General features: G+C 37.2%; 1 protein-coding gene across 3 annotated transcripts in view; it reads right to left on the reverse strand.

Moving 5' to 3' along the window:
* The window catches only part of RELN (reelin), a 497,367-nt gene that overhangs the window by 22,228 nt on the left and 461,764 nt on the right, over positions 1-13,375 (reverse strand). For all 3 annotated transcript variants that reach the window (XM_032304615.1, XM_032304614.1, XM_032304616.1), the window contains exons 51-57: positions 12,961-13,115; positions 11,683-11,897; positions 9,331-9,508; positions 6,644-6,819; positions 6,385-6,491; positions 4,868-5,110; positions 4,209-4,384 (exon numbers count right to left, since the gene is read on the reverse strand). In XM_032304615.1, the coding sequence (XP_032160506.1) occupies positions 4,209-4,384; positions 4,868-5,110; positions 6,385-6,491; positions 6,644-6,819; positions 9,331-9,508; positions 11,683-11,897; positions 12,961-13,115 (1,250 nt within the window). The remainder of the gene's footprint in view (positions 1-4,208; positions 4,385-4,867; positions 5,111-6,384; positions 6,492-6,643; positions 6,820-9,330; positions 9,509-11,682; positions 11,898-12,960; positions 13,116-13,375) is intronic.

Below are 13,375 nucleotides of genomic sequence, written 5' to 3' on the forward strand. Positions count from 1 at the left end.
GGAGGTTCCTCAACAAATTAAAAATAGAAACACGCAATGATCAAATAATTCCACTGCTCAAAGAAAATGAACATACTAATTCAAAAAGATATATGCACCCCTATGTTCACTGCAGCATGATTTTCAATAGCCAAGATATGGAAGCCATCCAAATGTCCATGAACAGACGAATGGACAAAATATGGGGTATATCTACAATGGAATATTACCTAGCCATAAGAAAGAATAAGATCTTGCCATTTGTGAAAACATGGATGGATCCAGAGTGTATTACGCTAAGTGAAGTAAGTAAGACCGAGAAAGACAAATACCACATGATTTCACTTATTTGTGTAATCTAAAAAACAAAACAAATGAACAGACAGAAACAGACTTAAAAAATACAGAGAACAAACTGGTGACTTCTAGAGGGGGGTAGAGGGAATGGATGAAATGGGTAAAAATACTGTAATAACACTGGAAGTGACTTAAGATAGTGGTGAGCACTGAGTAATGTACAGAATGTCAAATCACTATGTTGTACATCTGAAACTAACATAACATTTTATGTCAATTATACTTCAATAATAAAAACAAAAAAATTAAAAGAGCAAGCTATTAACCTTTGAGAAAAGTCTTTTTTTCAAAGACATAAAAGTTTTTGTACAGAAATGACCAGGCCCCATTTTTTTTTTCCAGGCTTAATTTTGGCCTATCGATCTAGCTAGTTAATTTTAACATTTCTGGATTATGCTATTGCTCTTCAGCTTTTTCTACTTGCCAAATTTGGCAGTTTTGGTTAAGACTAAGAGTCAGATGCCTCTCCAGGAGAAAAAGGCATTCCATACCAATCAGAGCTGGCTGTAAACAGAATGATATCCATGACTAAGCAATAAAACAAACAAAAAAAGTGCTATTTCTATTTACTGGATAAATATAACAACATATTAATTATAAATTTGGGGAAGAAAATTTAGCCGAAAGCAAAGTAACACTTGGAGAATTAATGCAGTAACACTTGGAGAATTAATGCAAAGAAACTCGAAGTATGACTGCTTCAAGACATTTTCATTGATATCCTAACTTCCTGAGGCTACTACATTTCTGGCACGAATTTCTATTCTTGTGGTTTTTCCATTTTCATATGAATAAGAGCTTTCCACATTATATGCAATTAAATGTTTGAATCATTAATATTGCTATAAAACTTCGGCAATTTAAATTTAAGTCCTAATCATCTAATTATTAACATGTCCTATTTTAGTGCTGATACAGGGGAAGGTTAGTGCTAAAAATTTCAGGCCACACCCTCATGAATAAAACAGCCCTGGCTTCAGAGAGAGTAAGAAGCATATTCCAATAATGAGAAAGGAAATCATAAAAGATATAACTAAAACGCTGTGGTGCTTCTTATGAAGGAGAGACAGTGTCTGGTTAAATGGATTGGAAAATAATTCATCAGAAGTGGAAGATCTTAATTATTCCAGCCACAAGAAAGAAATGATAATTATGTGACATGATAGAGGTGCTCTCACTACAATGGCAATCATATGACAATATATGTATGTATCAAATCAACATGTTGTACAAATTAAATTTGCACAAAGTTAAATGTCAAATATACTTCAACTAAAACAAAACAGAAAAGAGTTAACCAAATAGGGTGCATGTGAGCTGCCTCTGGAGAATGGGAAGAGTGTGAGAGGTGGAGGTAGGAGAAACACAGTTAGATGGGAGGAGCGTGAGCAAAGACACAGAGGTGGGAAGACGCTGTGTCATGTCTATAGGAGAGCATGAGCTATGTTTTGGTCCAGCTGTAGAAGGTGTAGAATACTGGGAGAGAACGTGAGACAGATTAGTGAGTTCGGTAGACCATGAACTGTAGTCTTTGGCTTTTGACCTTAATTTGGTAAGCAATGGGGAGCCATTAAAGGTTTATGAGCAGTGGAGTAATGTGCTCAGAGCTATGCTCTGTAAAGATGAGTCTGGCTGTGCTGTTGAAGGACAGGTGGGAGTAGAAAGGAAGACTAGTTACTGGACTACTGATTTAATGAGTGCAAGTGGGAATAGAGCAAACGGAGAAGATGGGATGGGTGCCAGGCACACTGGAAATTACAAGGCTGCAGTAGCTGGTTAGATGTGAAAAGTTAAAAGTGAAAAATCAAAGACTATTTCAACTTTTAAAGCTGATCAATAAGTCAAAGGTGCTGCCATCAATAAAAACAGGAGAATCAGAAAGAGGAGTCGGTAGGGAGAGGGAGGAGATGAAGTTCACTATTTGCCGCTATGAGCTGAGATGCCGGACAATGAAAGTGTAGGAATGTACAGAGAATGTAAAAGTACTGAATTAATGGTTGGTGAATCAGTCAGGGTTGGAAAGGCAGGTCTGGGAGCTGGTCTTAAACATGTCCCGGAAGCCAAAGGATGAATGGAATTTCCAATGGGGAGACTATCTAAGAGAGAAGAGAGCAGAGAAGTACCGCAAAATGCTAGAGTACTAGTATTATACTAGCACTAGAGTACTAGTACTAGAGGTCTAGAGACCTCTAGAGCGTCGGAGGAAGAAGAGGAGCCAAAAAGGAAGCAGAAGTATATTCCAAGGAGGAAAGAGGAGAACTGGCAGAGAACTCAGAGCTGGAGAACAAGTGGAAAACAAGCGCAAGATGGCCCCAGCTGTGGAGGGCAAAGACAACAGTGCCCAGGGGTACAGATCAGAAAGGAAAGGCAAGAAATGGGTGAAGTTTAGAAAATTGTTGGTGACTTAGAAAAATGGAGTGTTGGTGATACTTTAAGTACTACATTTCTGGGGATGAACTTTTTTCTTTTTTTTAAACAAATGGATTTGGTTAGAGAAGATGATGTCCATCTCTTCAGTTTGGGTTGACAGAGGCAGCAAGACAGGAGGCTCCAACCAACTTAATCAAATATGACAACTTTGATAAGGGCCTGGTGTGGGCCTGCTAGAGGGAAAATCTTCACTCTTAAAGGAGGTGGCTTGGAATTAGGGGTGGGGTAACACCAGACAAGACCTTCAGCATCCTTTATGCCACTTAGTTAAGGATAGACCTATAGAGTGGTAGTAATTGAGGAGATTCCCTCACTCTTTAGTTTCTGAAGGAAAATTTAACAGAAAGCTGAGGAAAACACTGAACATCCCTAATCCCCCTCTTTCTTGCAAAAGATCTGAACTCTTAAATCGTGCAAAATCCAAAGCTCTATACCCATTAAATAATAGTGCCCTATTTTTCTCTCCTACCAGCTGTGAATACATTTTTATTCCTGCTAGAAAGGATTCTTACTATTAACCATCATTAAAGGACATTTTTTAAAAACATTTGATAAATTTTTTAAAAAATATTTTATTTATCTGACAGAGAGAGATCACAAGTAGGCAGAGAGGCAGGTAGAAAGGGAGGTGGAAGCAGGCTCCCTGCTGAGCAGAGAGTCGGATACAGGGCTCAATCCCAGGATCCTGGGATCATGACCTGAGCCGAAGGCAGAGGCTTAACCCACTGAGCCACCCAGGCGCCCCAAACATTTAATAAATGTTTTAAATAAACAACCAATTGTTTTTGAGTAACAAAGCATTTTTCTGTAATACCCTTTTTCAAAAAATGTTTTATAAAGAGAAAAACATAATTGATATTGCTTTATCTTTCTCTCTGATTTTCTGAATATTAATGATCTCCTATGACTTTCCCTTTACTCTCCTTTATGAATAAAAGATGCATGTAAAAGATTTGAGAGTCCTTTGTAAATGAGGATTTGGAGGAGTTCCAACTGGGCTACTGTATATGTTTGTGTTTAGAAGTCAGAGATCAAAAAAAAATAGGCATGATAGAGAAGGATAGAAAGTGGCTTAATATATGAAATCAGAGTAGAGTAAGAGATACAGAAACTGTGTGTATGTGAGAGAGAAAGAAAAATAGGCAGAGCAGGCCAGGGTACCTCTATAAGCTTTTCATTTCCAGGGTTTGGGAAACTGAACTCAAGATTACATATATAAAATACAATATAGTTACATTTCTTGCTATGTCCCAACAAACTAATTGATTTTATCCGTGCTCAAATAATCCTATCTGATAAAGGCCTTTGCTAAAGATTACTTCTTTTATTCGTAAGATGAAGTCTCTTTTAACGAAAGAAATCAGTCATTTCCTTAGAGTTGTTCAATTAAGCATTCTCCCCATCCTCTACCCCCAATGTCTGGAGGAGCGACGTCCCCTTACTTTAAACTGCATCATATATCCTGGCTGTATAATGAGTTCTCTGGAGGAGAGAGCATTGTGAGTTTTGTCCTTCTTCTTATTCGGCCAGTAGAGGTGGAAGGATGGATTGCCACAGAATCCTGCTGTTCTTACTGCATTAGGGTAAAAACTCCAGTTTTCTTCATGGGAAGTACCTTCTGTCAAGGGAAATTGGAAGCAATGTGGCAAGAATGATTTCTATGTAATTGGTATAATATATAAATCCAAGGTGATCCATAAAATCTAGAAGATATTATTAAATGCTCACATAACGATTAACCAAGTTAAAAAATGTAACTGCTAGTCTGATTGACTTGTACCATTACGGCATTTTTGACACACTCTTAAAACAATGCAATGTGCATCTCTGTGGTGCAGAAATTCCTAAAGAAACTAAAATTCTTCCAGATATTGAAATTTCAAATTATATTTATAACTAGACATTTTGTCTTTAACAGAACTTATCAAATTCTCAGTTGACAATTCAGCAAACAGTTAATATTGAAGATTTATAAACTACTGAGTAAAAGAACAGCTAACATTTGTTGAGCAGTGAATATGTGCTAGGTACTTTCTGAATGCTTTTCACGTAGTAACTCACCTAAAGACATAAGCAGGCAAAAGGCTCACAAAATCCTTACCATCATCGAAAGTGTCAACCAGTTGGCTAGGATTGATTTCTGCTCCTCCAATCAGTATGTTGTCTAGTGCCCACTGCGCACGCTCCACTCCAGACACCACGAGTCCATTGCTGATCACAAAAGGCTGCCACCAGCGAAGTCGAGTTGTGTTGGTGAGGGCGTCCTCAGGAAGAAGTATGTAGTCGTGTCTAACAGAGATGTATTTCTGGTAATCCATCTCATGGAGCAAAGTCCAAGTAATTCCTATAGTAACAAATACACAACATAGTGACATATCTGGAAAAAACTCCTCAAAACAACAGTAGACTGCAGCTACCATAAGCTTCCCAAAGAAATCTTCGACTGGAAAATAATAATTGATTTCATTGACTTTAATATAAATGCTCTCTACTGTTTCAAAAACCAGGCTGATGGTATGAGAGGAAGGGTAGTTAGAAATATTTGGCCAAAAATAGAAACACTGAAATAAAAATTATGTATTTTCTGCTCCTAACATTTTGTTCTAGATTGCTATGTGTATTCTTTTTCATAAATAATGAGATACATCCATGTTTTGCATGTTTCTGGACAGGAACTCCTAGGAATTTAACATTTTATTTATTTTTTTAATGTAGTTTTTTAAAAGATTTTATTTATTTATTTGACAGAGATCACAAGTAGGCAGAGAGGCAGGCAGAGAGAGAGAGAGAGAAGAGGAAGCAGGCTCCCTGTGGAGCAGAGAGCCCAATGTGGGGCTTGATCCTAGGACCCCGGCATCATGACCCGAGCCGAAGGCAGAGAATTTAGCCCTCTGAGCCACCCAGGTGCCCTGGAATTTAACATTTTCATGTAGCTATTTTAAATCTAGGCAATTTTTATTTCATTGGACTGATAAGTTTTCCTCTTATCAATTTATAAGACTGTAGGTGGGATGTTTAAATTACTTAAGGAAACACTTTTGAATACCCTAAAATACTGAGTTCATCAATATCTCTGGTAGTCAGTAAAGTGACACCTATCTGCTAAAATTCATTTTCTAAGGACTTTCATGGTATTCCTGGTCTGGTTTTAGCTACTTCAAAATAATACAACTGAATTTTATTCAAATATTCTTTAAAAAACTCATGAATTCAGACTGTCTTCTTTCACAATAAAGTTTTCTTCTAGATTTATTGTTATTTATTGCTCACACAAAAGTTTTAAAAGTGTTTTTAAAATGATCTTACTTAGAAACCTTATCAAATTTATTTCTGAATTGTACCATTTATAATCAAACTTCAGTTACACAGATTTTTTTTCTTTATTCATAAAGTGTGGAGCTTATTTTTTAGTGTGATTTCTCTCTTATCCCCTTGTGGGTAGATTCTGTGGAACACATAGGTCTCATGTAATTTGACTAAGATCTGCCGTTTTCTCTCTGTGATTTTTGCTATTCTCATTGCAAAGGCAGCAAAAGTTTGCAGAAACTTTTCTGAGGGGCACTGGATGTCAACTGGGAATCTGAAAGCCAAAGTGTGGCTTTCACCCCTGAAACGTGCCTCCATCAGTAGAGTAGTCCAACAGCACGCCTTCCTTCCGGCAGATGGGCCGATGGCAGGAGGTCATGTTGTTCTCACTCCCGATGCGTCCCCAATATTGCAGGAATCTGAATGCAAACACACATTATGATCCATCAGAACAGTGAATTAGAACAAGTGGTCTACTCAAGTCCTGGATAACAACTTCTACAGTAAGTGCGTTCCTTCCTTTGGGGGCCAACTTGTGATGCTGTGATTAAAATAACAAAAAATGACTTACTTGGCCCCTCTGAGGTCCAGATCTTGAGTAATAGCTTGTCTCACGGTGGATCCCCCAAAATAGAGCGCAGTGTCCTCAGCAAGAATGCCACACTCTGTACAAGTACTCCCACCTTCTAAGGACATCCATAAATCAGGCTTGATTTCTTCACTGTCAAAGCGTTCCTTCAGGAAAGTCTGGGAAAAAAAAATAAGTGGGATGTGGTTAAAGGTAAAAATTTCAGATAATAGCTGTGGAATAATTTAGACAATGTAGTTTCATCTTGGACTTAAAAAAAATAGGGCCAATTTCAAATGCTTTTCCAAAGATATTAAAAAAACCCTGATATTTCTCTACAATGTTCTTTTTCATCATATATTATGAACATTTAAAGTGATTAAATAATGTTTAGTCATTGGAATTTTAAGTCTAGAAAGAATCATAAAATAAAACAACTCCAAGTTGGCTATAGTAACACTCCTATTTGTGAAGTTACTTAAGCATGTATTCTCCAAATATATATATATATCTATTTATATTGTATATAGAAGTACAGTTGTAATTTATTATATGAAACATGCACAAAAAATGAAAATGTAAAGGAATAAGATAAAATAAAATGGATGTTCAAGCACTTTTGTCCCCTAACATTTTTCAATGGATTGTTCTGTTTTCTCCCAGGAGTGTGTGCCCCCTACCTTGGAGACTGCTTTAAGCAACCAGGACCCTCTAGCTTCTGGGACAGTGTGAACTTGGAAAGTCTATATGGTTAGACAGGGATGTTTGAAACCAAAGTTTTGTGTATGAATCAAAAGAAGATCAACTTTGGAAGTCAGGTTTTACGTGTTTATCAGGTTCAAGATTCAGGATGATGATGAGAAGTACTCAAAATCTGGAATATTTCCCCTACATCTCCAGTTTATCTTAACTGAGAATGACCAACAATCAGGAATAGTCTGTTTTCCAAAGAGAGTAGATAAATAAAATATTACGGTTTGTTATGGCTACATTTTATGTGAAATTATTTCATCCCCTCACATCATAGTAAACATCTTGATTTTTCTATTCATTTTGACCATGGTACCTTCATTTTGTCCATAGTAGTTTTGCACTGTGTTGAGGTATAATTCTTCTGTTTTTTGTTTTGTAAATTACAGAAATGATGTATCATTAAGACAAGTTGTCACAGTTGCAACTGCAGTAACTGTATAGAGAAAAACTATAGTTTTTCATTTCTTTCAATGAGTTGTCTAGTTGGTGTCTTACTGTGTAGTTAAAATGATTTAAATGGACTCTCTCCAAACTCAGAACATAATCCTCTTTATAGTTAAGGACATGTAGTCACGTGTCAGACTTACCTTACCTTACTGATGTGAGCAAATAAATGTAATAACTTTTTTTTTAAAGTAGGGTCCAATGCAGGGCTTGAACTCACAACCCTGAGATCAAGACCTGAACTGAGATCAAGCGTTGGATGCTTAACCAACTGAACCACCCAGGCGCCCCACCCCAGCAAATAAATGCAATTTTAAAAATGGAGGTTTACATGTAAAAACATGAGTCAGAAGACATGCACTGTTAACCACGTAAACCCTCATTAGAAAGGTCTGATCAGAGTTCATAATATAGACTTGTATAATTTTTTATCCAACTGAGGAATATTAATAAAATTTGAATGCTCATGAAAGAAACTAGACTTTTTTTAGTTAATTCATTATCTAGGGCTAGGTTTCTCATATTATAATCTCATTTGATAACAAATAGACCAACAGCTTCAGAAACAAGTGAGCATTGCTCCAATGTTATTTTTTTAACTTATTAATTCCAAAGTTGTTGCTGTTTTATAGAAAAAAAAATGACAGAACAGGTTTGGTTTACATCATTTGCCACTTACATGTTTGATTTCAGCAATTTGTACTTTTTTGGCTTAGTCGCTTTTCTGTTATTGCAATGACGAATGCACTATATTTGTTCACAGACACAGAGTGTATGGCAACTGTGTTGGGCAACTGTATTTACTTTGCACAGTAAATAATGACATAACAGCTAAAGTTTCCAAGAATGACCTCTCTCTTCTTAATACACAGCCACGTTTCAGCTGCAGTCATCAGAGCCCTGAATTTTCCGAACAAAAATTCAGGTAATGATAATATTGTAATAATGTTGGTTGGTGACATAATGAGGACTATACTTATCACGGTGAGCACCGAGTAATGGACAGTATTATCCAATCGCTGCGATGCATACCTGAAACTAAAATCACATTGTATGTCAATTATAATTCAATTTTTAAAAATGCAGGTACTGTTTAGTCATTTTTCAAAATTTGTTTCTTTGTGATAGCGAATCTGGGTTATCTGCTTCATAACATCAGCATCCTCCTTCAAACTGTCCATCTACAGAAAATGTGAAGAGGACTTAATATTGATTTCAAACCAAGAGTCTGCTTTAAAAAAAAAAAAGCAGAGTATTAATGTTCTTTAATTGATACAGTCTGGTTAATTTTATGAACTGATAAATTGTACCAGACTCGATCCTAATATTCTGGGCTCTAAGAAACCCAAGGCATATTCTTTAGTTGCCATCCAAAGGATTTACTTCCTGGGGCCCCCAAAGAATGCTGTTAAGAAGTATTAGTCTCACACAATGTCTCTTCAGGCATGACCTGTAGTGTGGGTAAACGCTTCTTTTGGGGACTTTAACATTACCTTTAGAGTGTGAGTCAAGTAGCAATTGGGCCCAGAGTATCCCGGATCACAAATGCACTGCTCCTTTAAGCAATCGCCATGGCCTCTACAGTTGTCCAAGCATCCAGGGCCCAGGTAGAAATTATCGATTGCCCACTGCATATCTGAGTACTTCTGATAGAACCTCAATCTTACTGGACTATAGACAACACAAAAACAAAGGAATGAGAACCAATGTTAACTTGATTCAGGTCCACTTTCCTATGTGTACATTCAGTGCTCAAGAGAAAAAATAAAACAATATTTAAGATGATCGCAAAAGGATGAAATGGGTAAATAAAAAATGTTTTCTGACCACTATTAGTTATTTCTAGTAGAGGAACACTAAAGCCAGTTTCATTTAAATTTTATGCTCTGTGAGCAAACTTGGAAAACAAAATGAAAATGCAGTGGGATCTCTATTTCAAGCAACAGGAATATTTTAAAACACGAAACTGTAACTATCGTAAATTAAGCTGGTTATGAGCTGGAGTCCAGGGGTTGTGTTGCTTTTTAGACCCATTAAGTACCATTTCTGAAATTGTACAGAAGACGAGTGACTCCTCTGACAGATACCTGTCAGCAGGCACATAGTCCCCGGCTGGTCAGGGAACAGCAACTTCTGAACCCCCAGAGATAACCAATATTCTCAGAACAACTCTGCTAATTAGAAAACAATTCTGAAAGGGTTTTTTAAAAGGGCAATTTCCCTAAGATTTTGATTTCATCTTTGCTCTTCTCTGTCTTCTGGGGAAAATACAAGCCTCATAATTAACTCTATACAAAAATAAGCTGCACTGTCTTGGTGTAAGAGTTCAAAGGGCATGAGGACGCTCTCTGGGGTGATGTCAATGTTCTGTATCTTGGTTTATGGGGTCGTCACACGGGTTACACGATGGTAAGGACTCATTGTGCTGAAAAATTAAGATGTGTGCATCTTAATGAATCTAAGTTATATATCATTATAAAAAGAGAGAGGGAGAACGGGAGGGGTAAAATGAAGCAGTGACCTTAGGGTGGCTCCCCATCATCCATTCACCCCAGGTGAGTCATACGAGTAATAGAACATCTCCAGCCCATTGGCTGAGTCAGGGATGGACTTTCCTGAGCTAATATGTACCAAGAGGACATGCTCCTTGCAAGGAGGTAGTTGCTCTGGTTCTGAAAGAAATGCAATTCTATTTCTCTTCCTTTCTCTTACCAACCTTATGTAGGTAAGGATGCATTCTGCTTAAGTTTTCTCAAAGCTATCTATGTTCGTGAGGACTGAGTGTGACACCAGTATGGGGACAGTGCAGCAAGAGTCAAAGAGGAAGAAGTAACAACGTCCTGGAGGACATTTTTGAGCTTGTGAATCAACCCATGTTAGAGTTCACTCATCCTTGTCTTTTCATTAGAGCTATAAAACATTTCATTTTTAATTGAGTCCACTTGGATTGGGTTTTCTGTTACCTGCAGCGGAAAGTATCCTGATCTAATTTCCCAGCATGTTAATTGATGAAGCCTTTCAGATTTGTTGCAGGAAATAGTGAGTGATCATGTAGTTAATGATATTTATGGCAGACTGGCAAAGCCAAGTGCAAGCACCTTATTTAAAGGTTCTATATGCTCTGATCATATATCATAATTCTGTTTCATAAGAAGATTTTGCATTTAGCCAGTCTCTATGATTCATATGATGGAGGTATACCTGTCATTTTCTCTAGTGTATCTCCAACCCCCGCCCCCCCCCAATTTTATAGTTAAAGGGAAATCTTTTGGAATTGCTTTAAATTAGCCACAGACTTCTCAGGGAACGGTTGAATCATCTTGGCTCACCACTGCTCCAGGCTAATGAATTTTCACTGCAGGTGCATAATGTAATGCTTTGGTAAGAGAAAAATGAAATCTACAAACCACATTTGCAAAGACAGCACGAAAAATTACGATTTGTACGAACATCATGACAAGTTAGGATTTGCTCCTGGTTCCATCTATGGAGTGACAAGGCAGTAATATGGAAAGCATGTGATGCATGGTGGACCACAGTCTATAAAATTCATGAGGAAGCATACACCTTCTGATGTGGTTCTAAGACTATCACTATTGGTCCGTCCCCATGTTCAGGGATTAAAGCATGGGGAATGGCAGGGCCTGCCAAGGGCCAAGTCTGAGGATTAAAACTTGAGGTCTCCTAAAGGTAGCTCATCATGGAGGTCACCAATTAAAGAACCTTTAGAGTTGGGTGTAAGAGAGTATTATTATCCACAATTACATAAAATTTCAGGCTCAACAGGTAGCCCTAATGAACTTCTGGATGCTTGGAACAAGGCTTTATTTTAATTTTCTACTTACTTCCCCACTAAGCTTTCAGGAAGTGGGTAGGTGATCCTTTTCCACCCTTTGGTTGGAAAGAATACAGATGGCTGAGAAACACTTCCAGAACATTTGGGGTCTGCAGGTAAGCACTGAGGGACCAGATAATTCCAGCTCACACCGAAGTCAGTAGAATACTGCACATGAATTTGATTCTGGGCAACTTTTTCAGATACTTTACATCCAACAGAGATCTAATACACAGAAAAGAAAGATTGTCAAATGATTAAAAACGTATTACATGTTTCTGCTCTAAGGACCTGGCAACGAGAAAGTTTCTGATCACTTGATAGATGCTACAACCACATCCATCCTGTATTTCCAGGTTCATTATCTGTTCTGCTGATGGACGGGGGAGGTGAGGTGGTTGCCCAAGGTGACAAATTATAGAAAGTGCCAAATATATTGTGCAGGGACTTTGGAGAGAAGCTGAAAGCTGTGCTTCTGCCATGGCTGGCCGATTGCCATGGAAGGCCTGGGCCCACTCTCACAAATTGTTGTTTGTTGTGCTAATGGTTTGGCACTACCATCTGGCAGAATACTCGATCAAGAAGGATTGCTATCAGCTTTTCCAAGTTTACTATTTTGTTGTACAATTTATGACTCTCCATAAATCACTTTCAACTACAAGTAAGATGCAATGAAGTGATAACAGAAGGTACTTCTAATAAGGCACAATACCCTTTGTTGACGCAGAGGGATATACTGCAACATTTGTTGTTAATACGGTGGAGTCAGATAGATAATAATTGGTTGACATAAAACAAATTGGCTGACATAAATTCTTGGCCAAAACTGACGTTAGCTTTAATGCTAATCATGCCTTTGTTTTCTAGAATTTTCTTTCTCTAGAAACATTAAAATGCTCTTGTAAAAAAAAAAAAAAAAAGAGTTATTATGACCATAATAGCTTTAAGCTTCTCTTAAAGGAAGAAATTGGCTAACGCATAATGATTATGGGAAACTGGAATCAGTATCCTACATTTTTATTGTCACTATTTTGCTCTATCAGTATTTAATCCTGAGGAGAAACACATTTATGAAAGTTTTATCTTGGCATAGTTCAGAAGTAAAATCATCTTAATTACTTTTAATCATTAAGTTAAATATAGTTGAGATGGACATTACTGAAACATACATTTTATTTTTCGAAGTAGAGATTAAGACAGTGAAATGTATTATCTTTATCTCTACAAATTGTTTTTTCATTTTTATATTGCTAGTGGATGGTTATTTATGTAACCATAACATTTTCACCTTGAACTGCATGATCCAGCCTTCCGTGGGAGTCAGGTCATGGGTCACTGCGTACACTTCTCTTCCATCATGGCTGCCGCAAATCATGACGCCATCAGGGGAGTCACAGAATCTTTCTACTGTGCAATCATCATGGAATAGCCAATGCTCATTCACTTGAATGAAGAAAAATTTTATTTGTTTTATTTTATGACAAATTCATAGCAAAATTACTTGAAGCCATTTTTCAATCTATGCAATTCAAAAACAATCTATGCAAGATTGTTTTCAGTAGAAATCTCTCTTTTCAATCCATGCAATTCAAAAACAATCTATGCAAGATTGTTTTCAGTAGAAATCTCTCTTACATTACATACAATCCACAGGCAAAACACTAATATAAACATACCATTTTAGGAACATGGATACCAGGAGG

The sequence above is a fragment of the Mustela erminea genome, chromosome 11, assembly GCF_009829155.1.
Source record: "Mustela erminea isolate mMusErm1 chromosome 11, mMusErm1.Pri, whole genome shotgun sequence".
NCBI classification, from domain to species: Eukaryota; Metazoa; Chordata; class Mammalia; order Carnivora; family Mustelidae; genus Mustela; species Mustela erminea.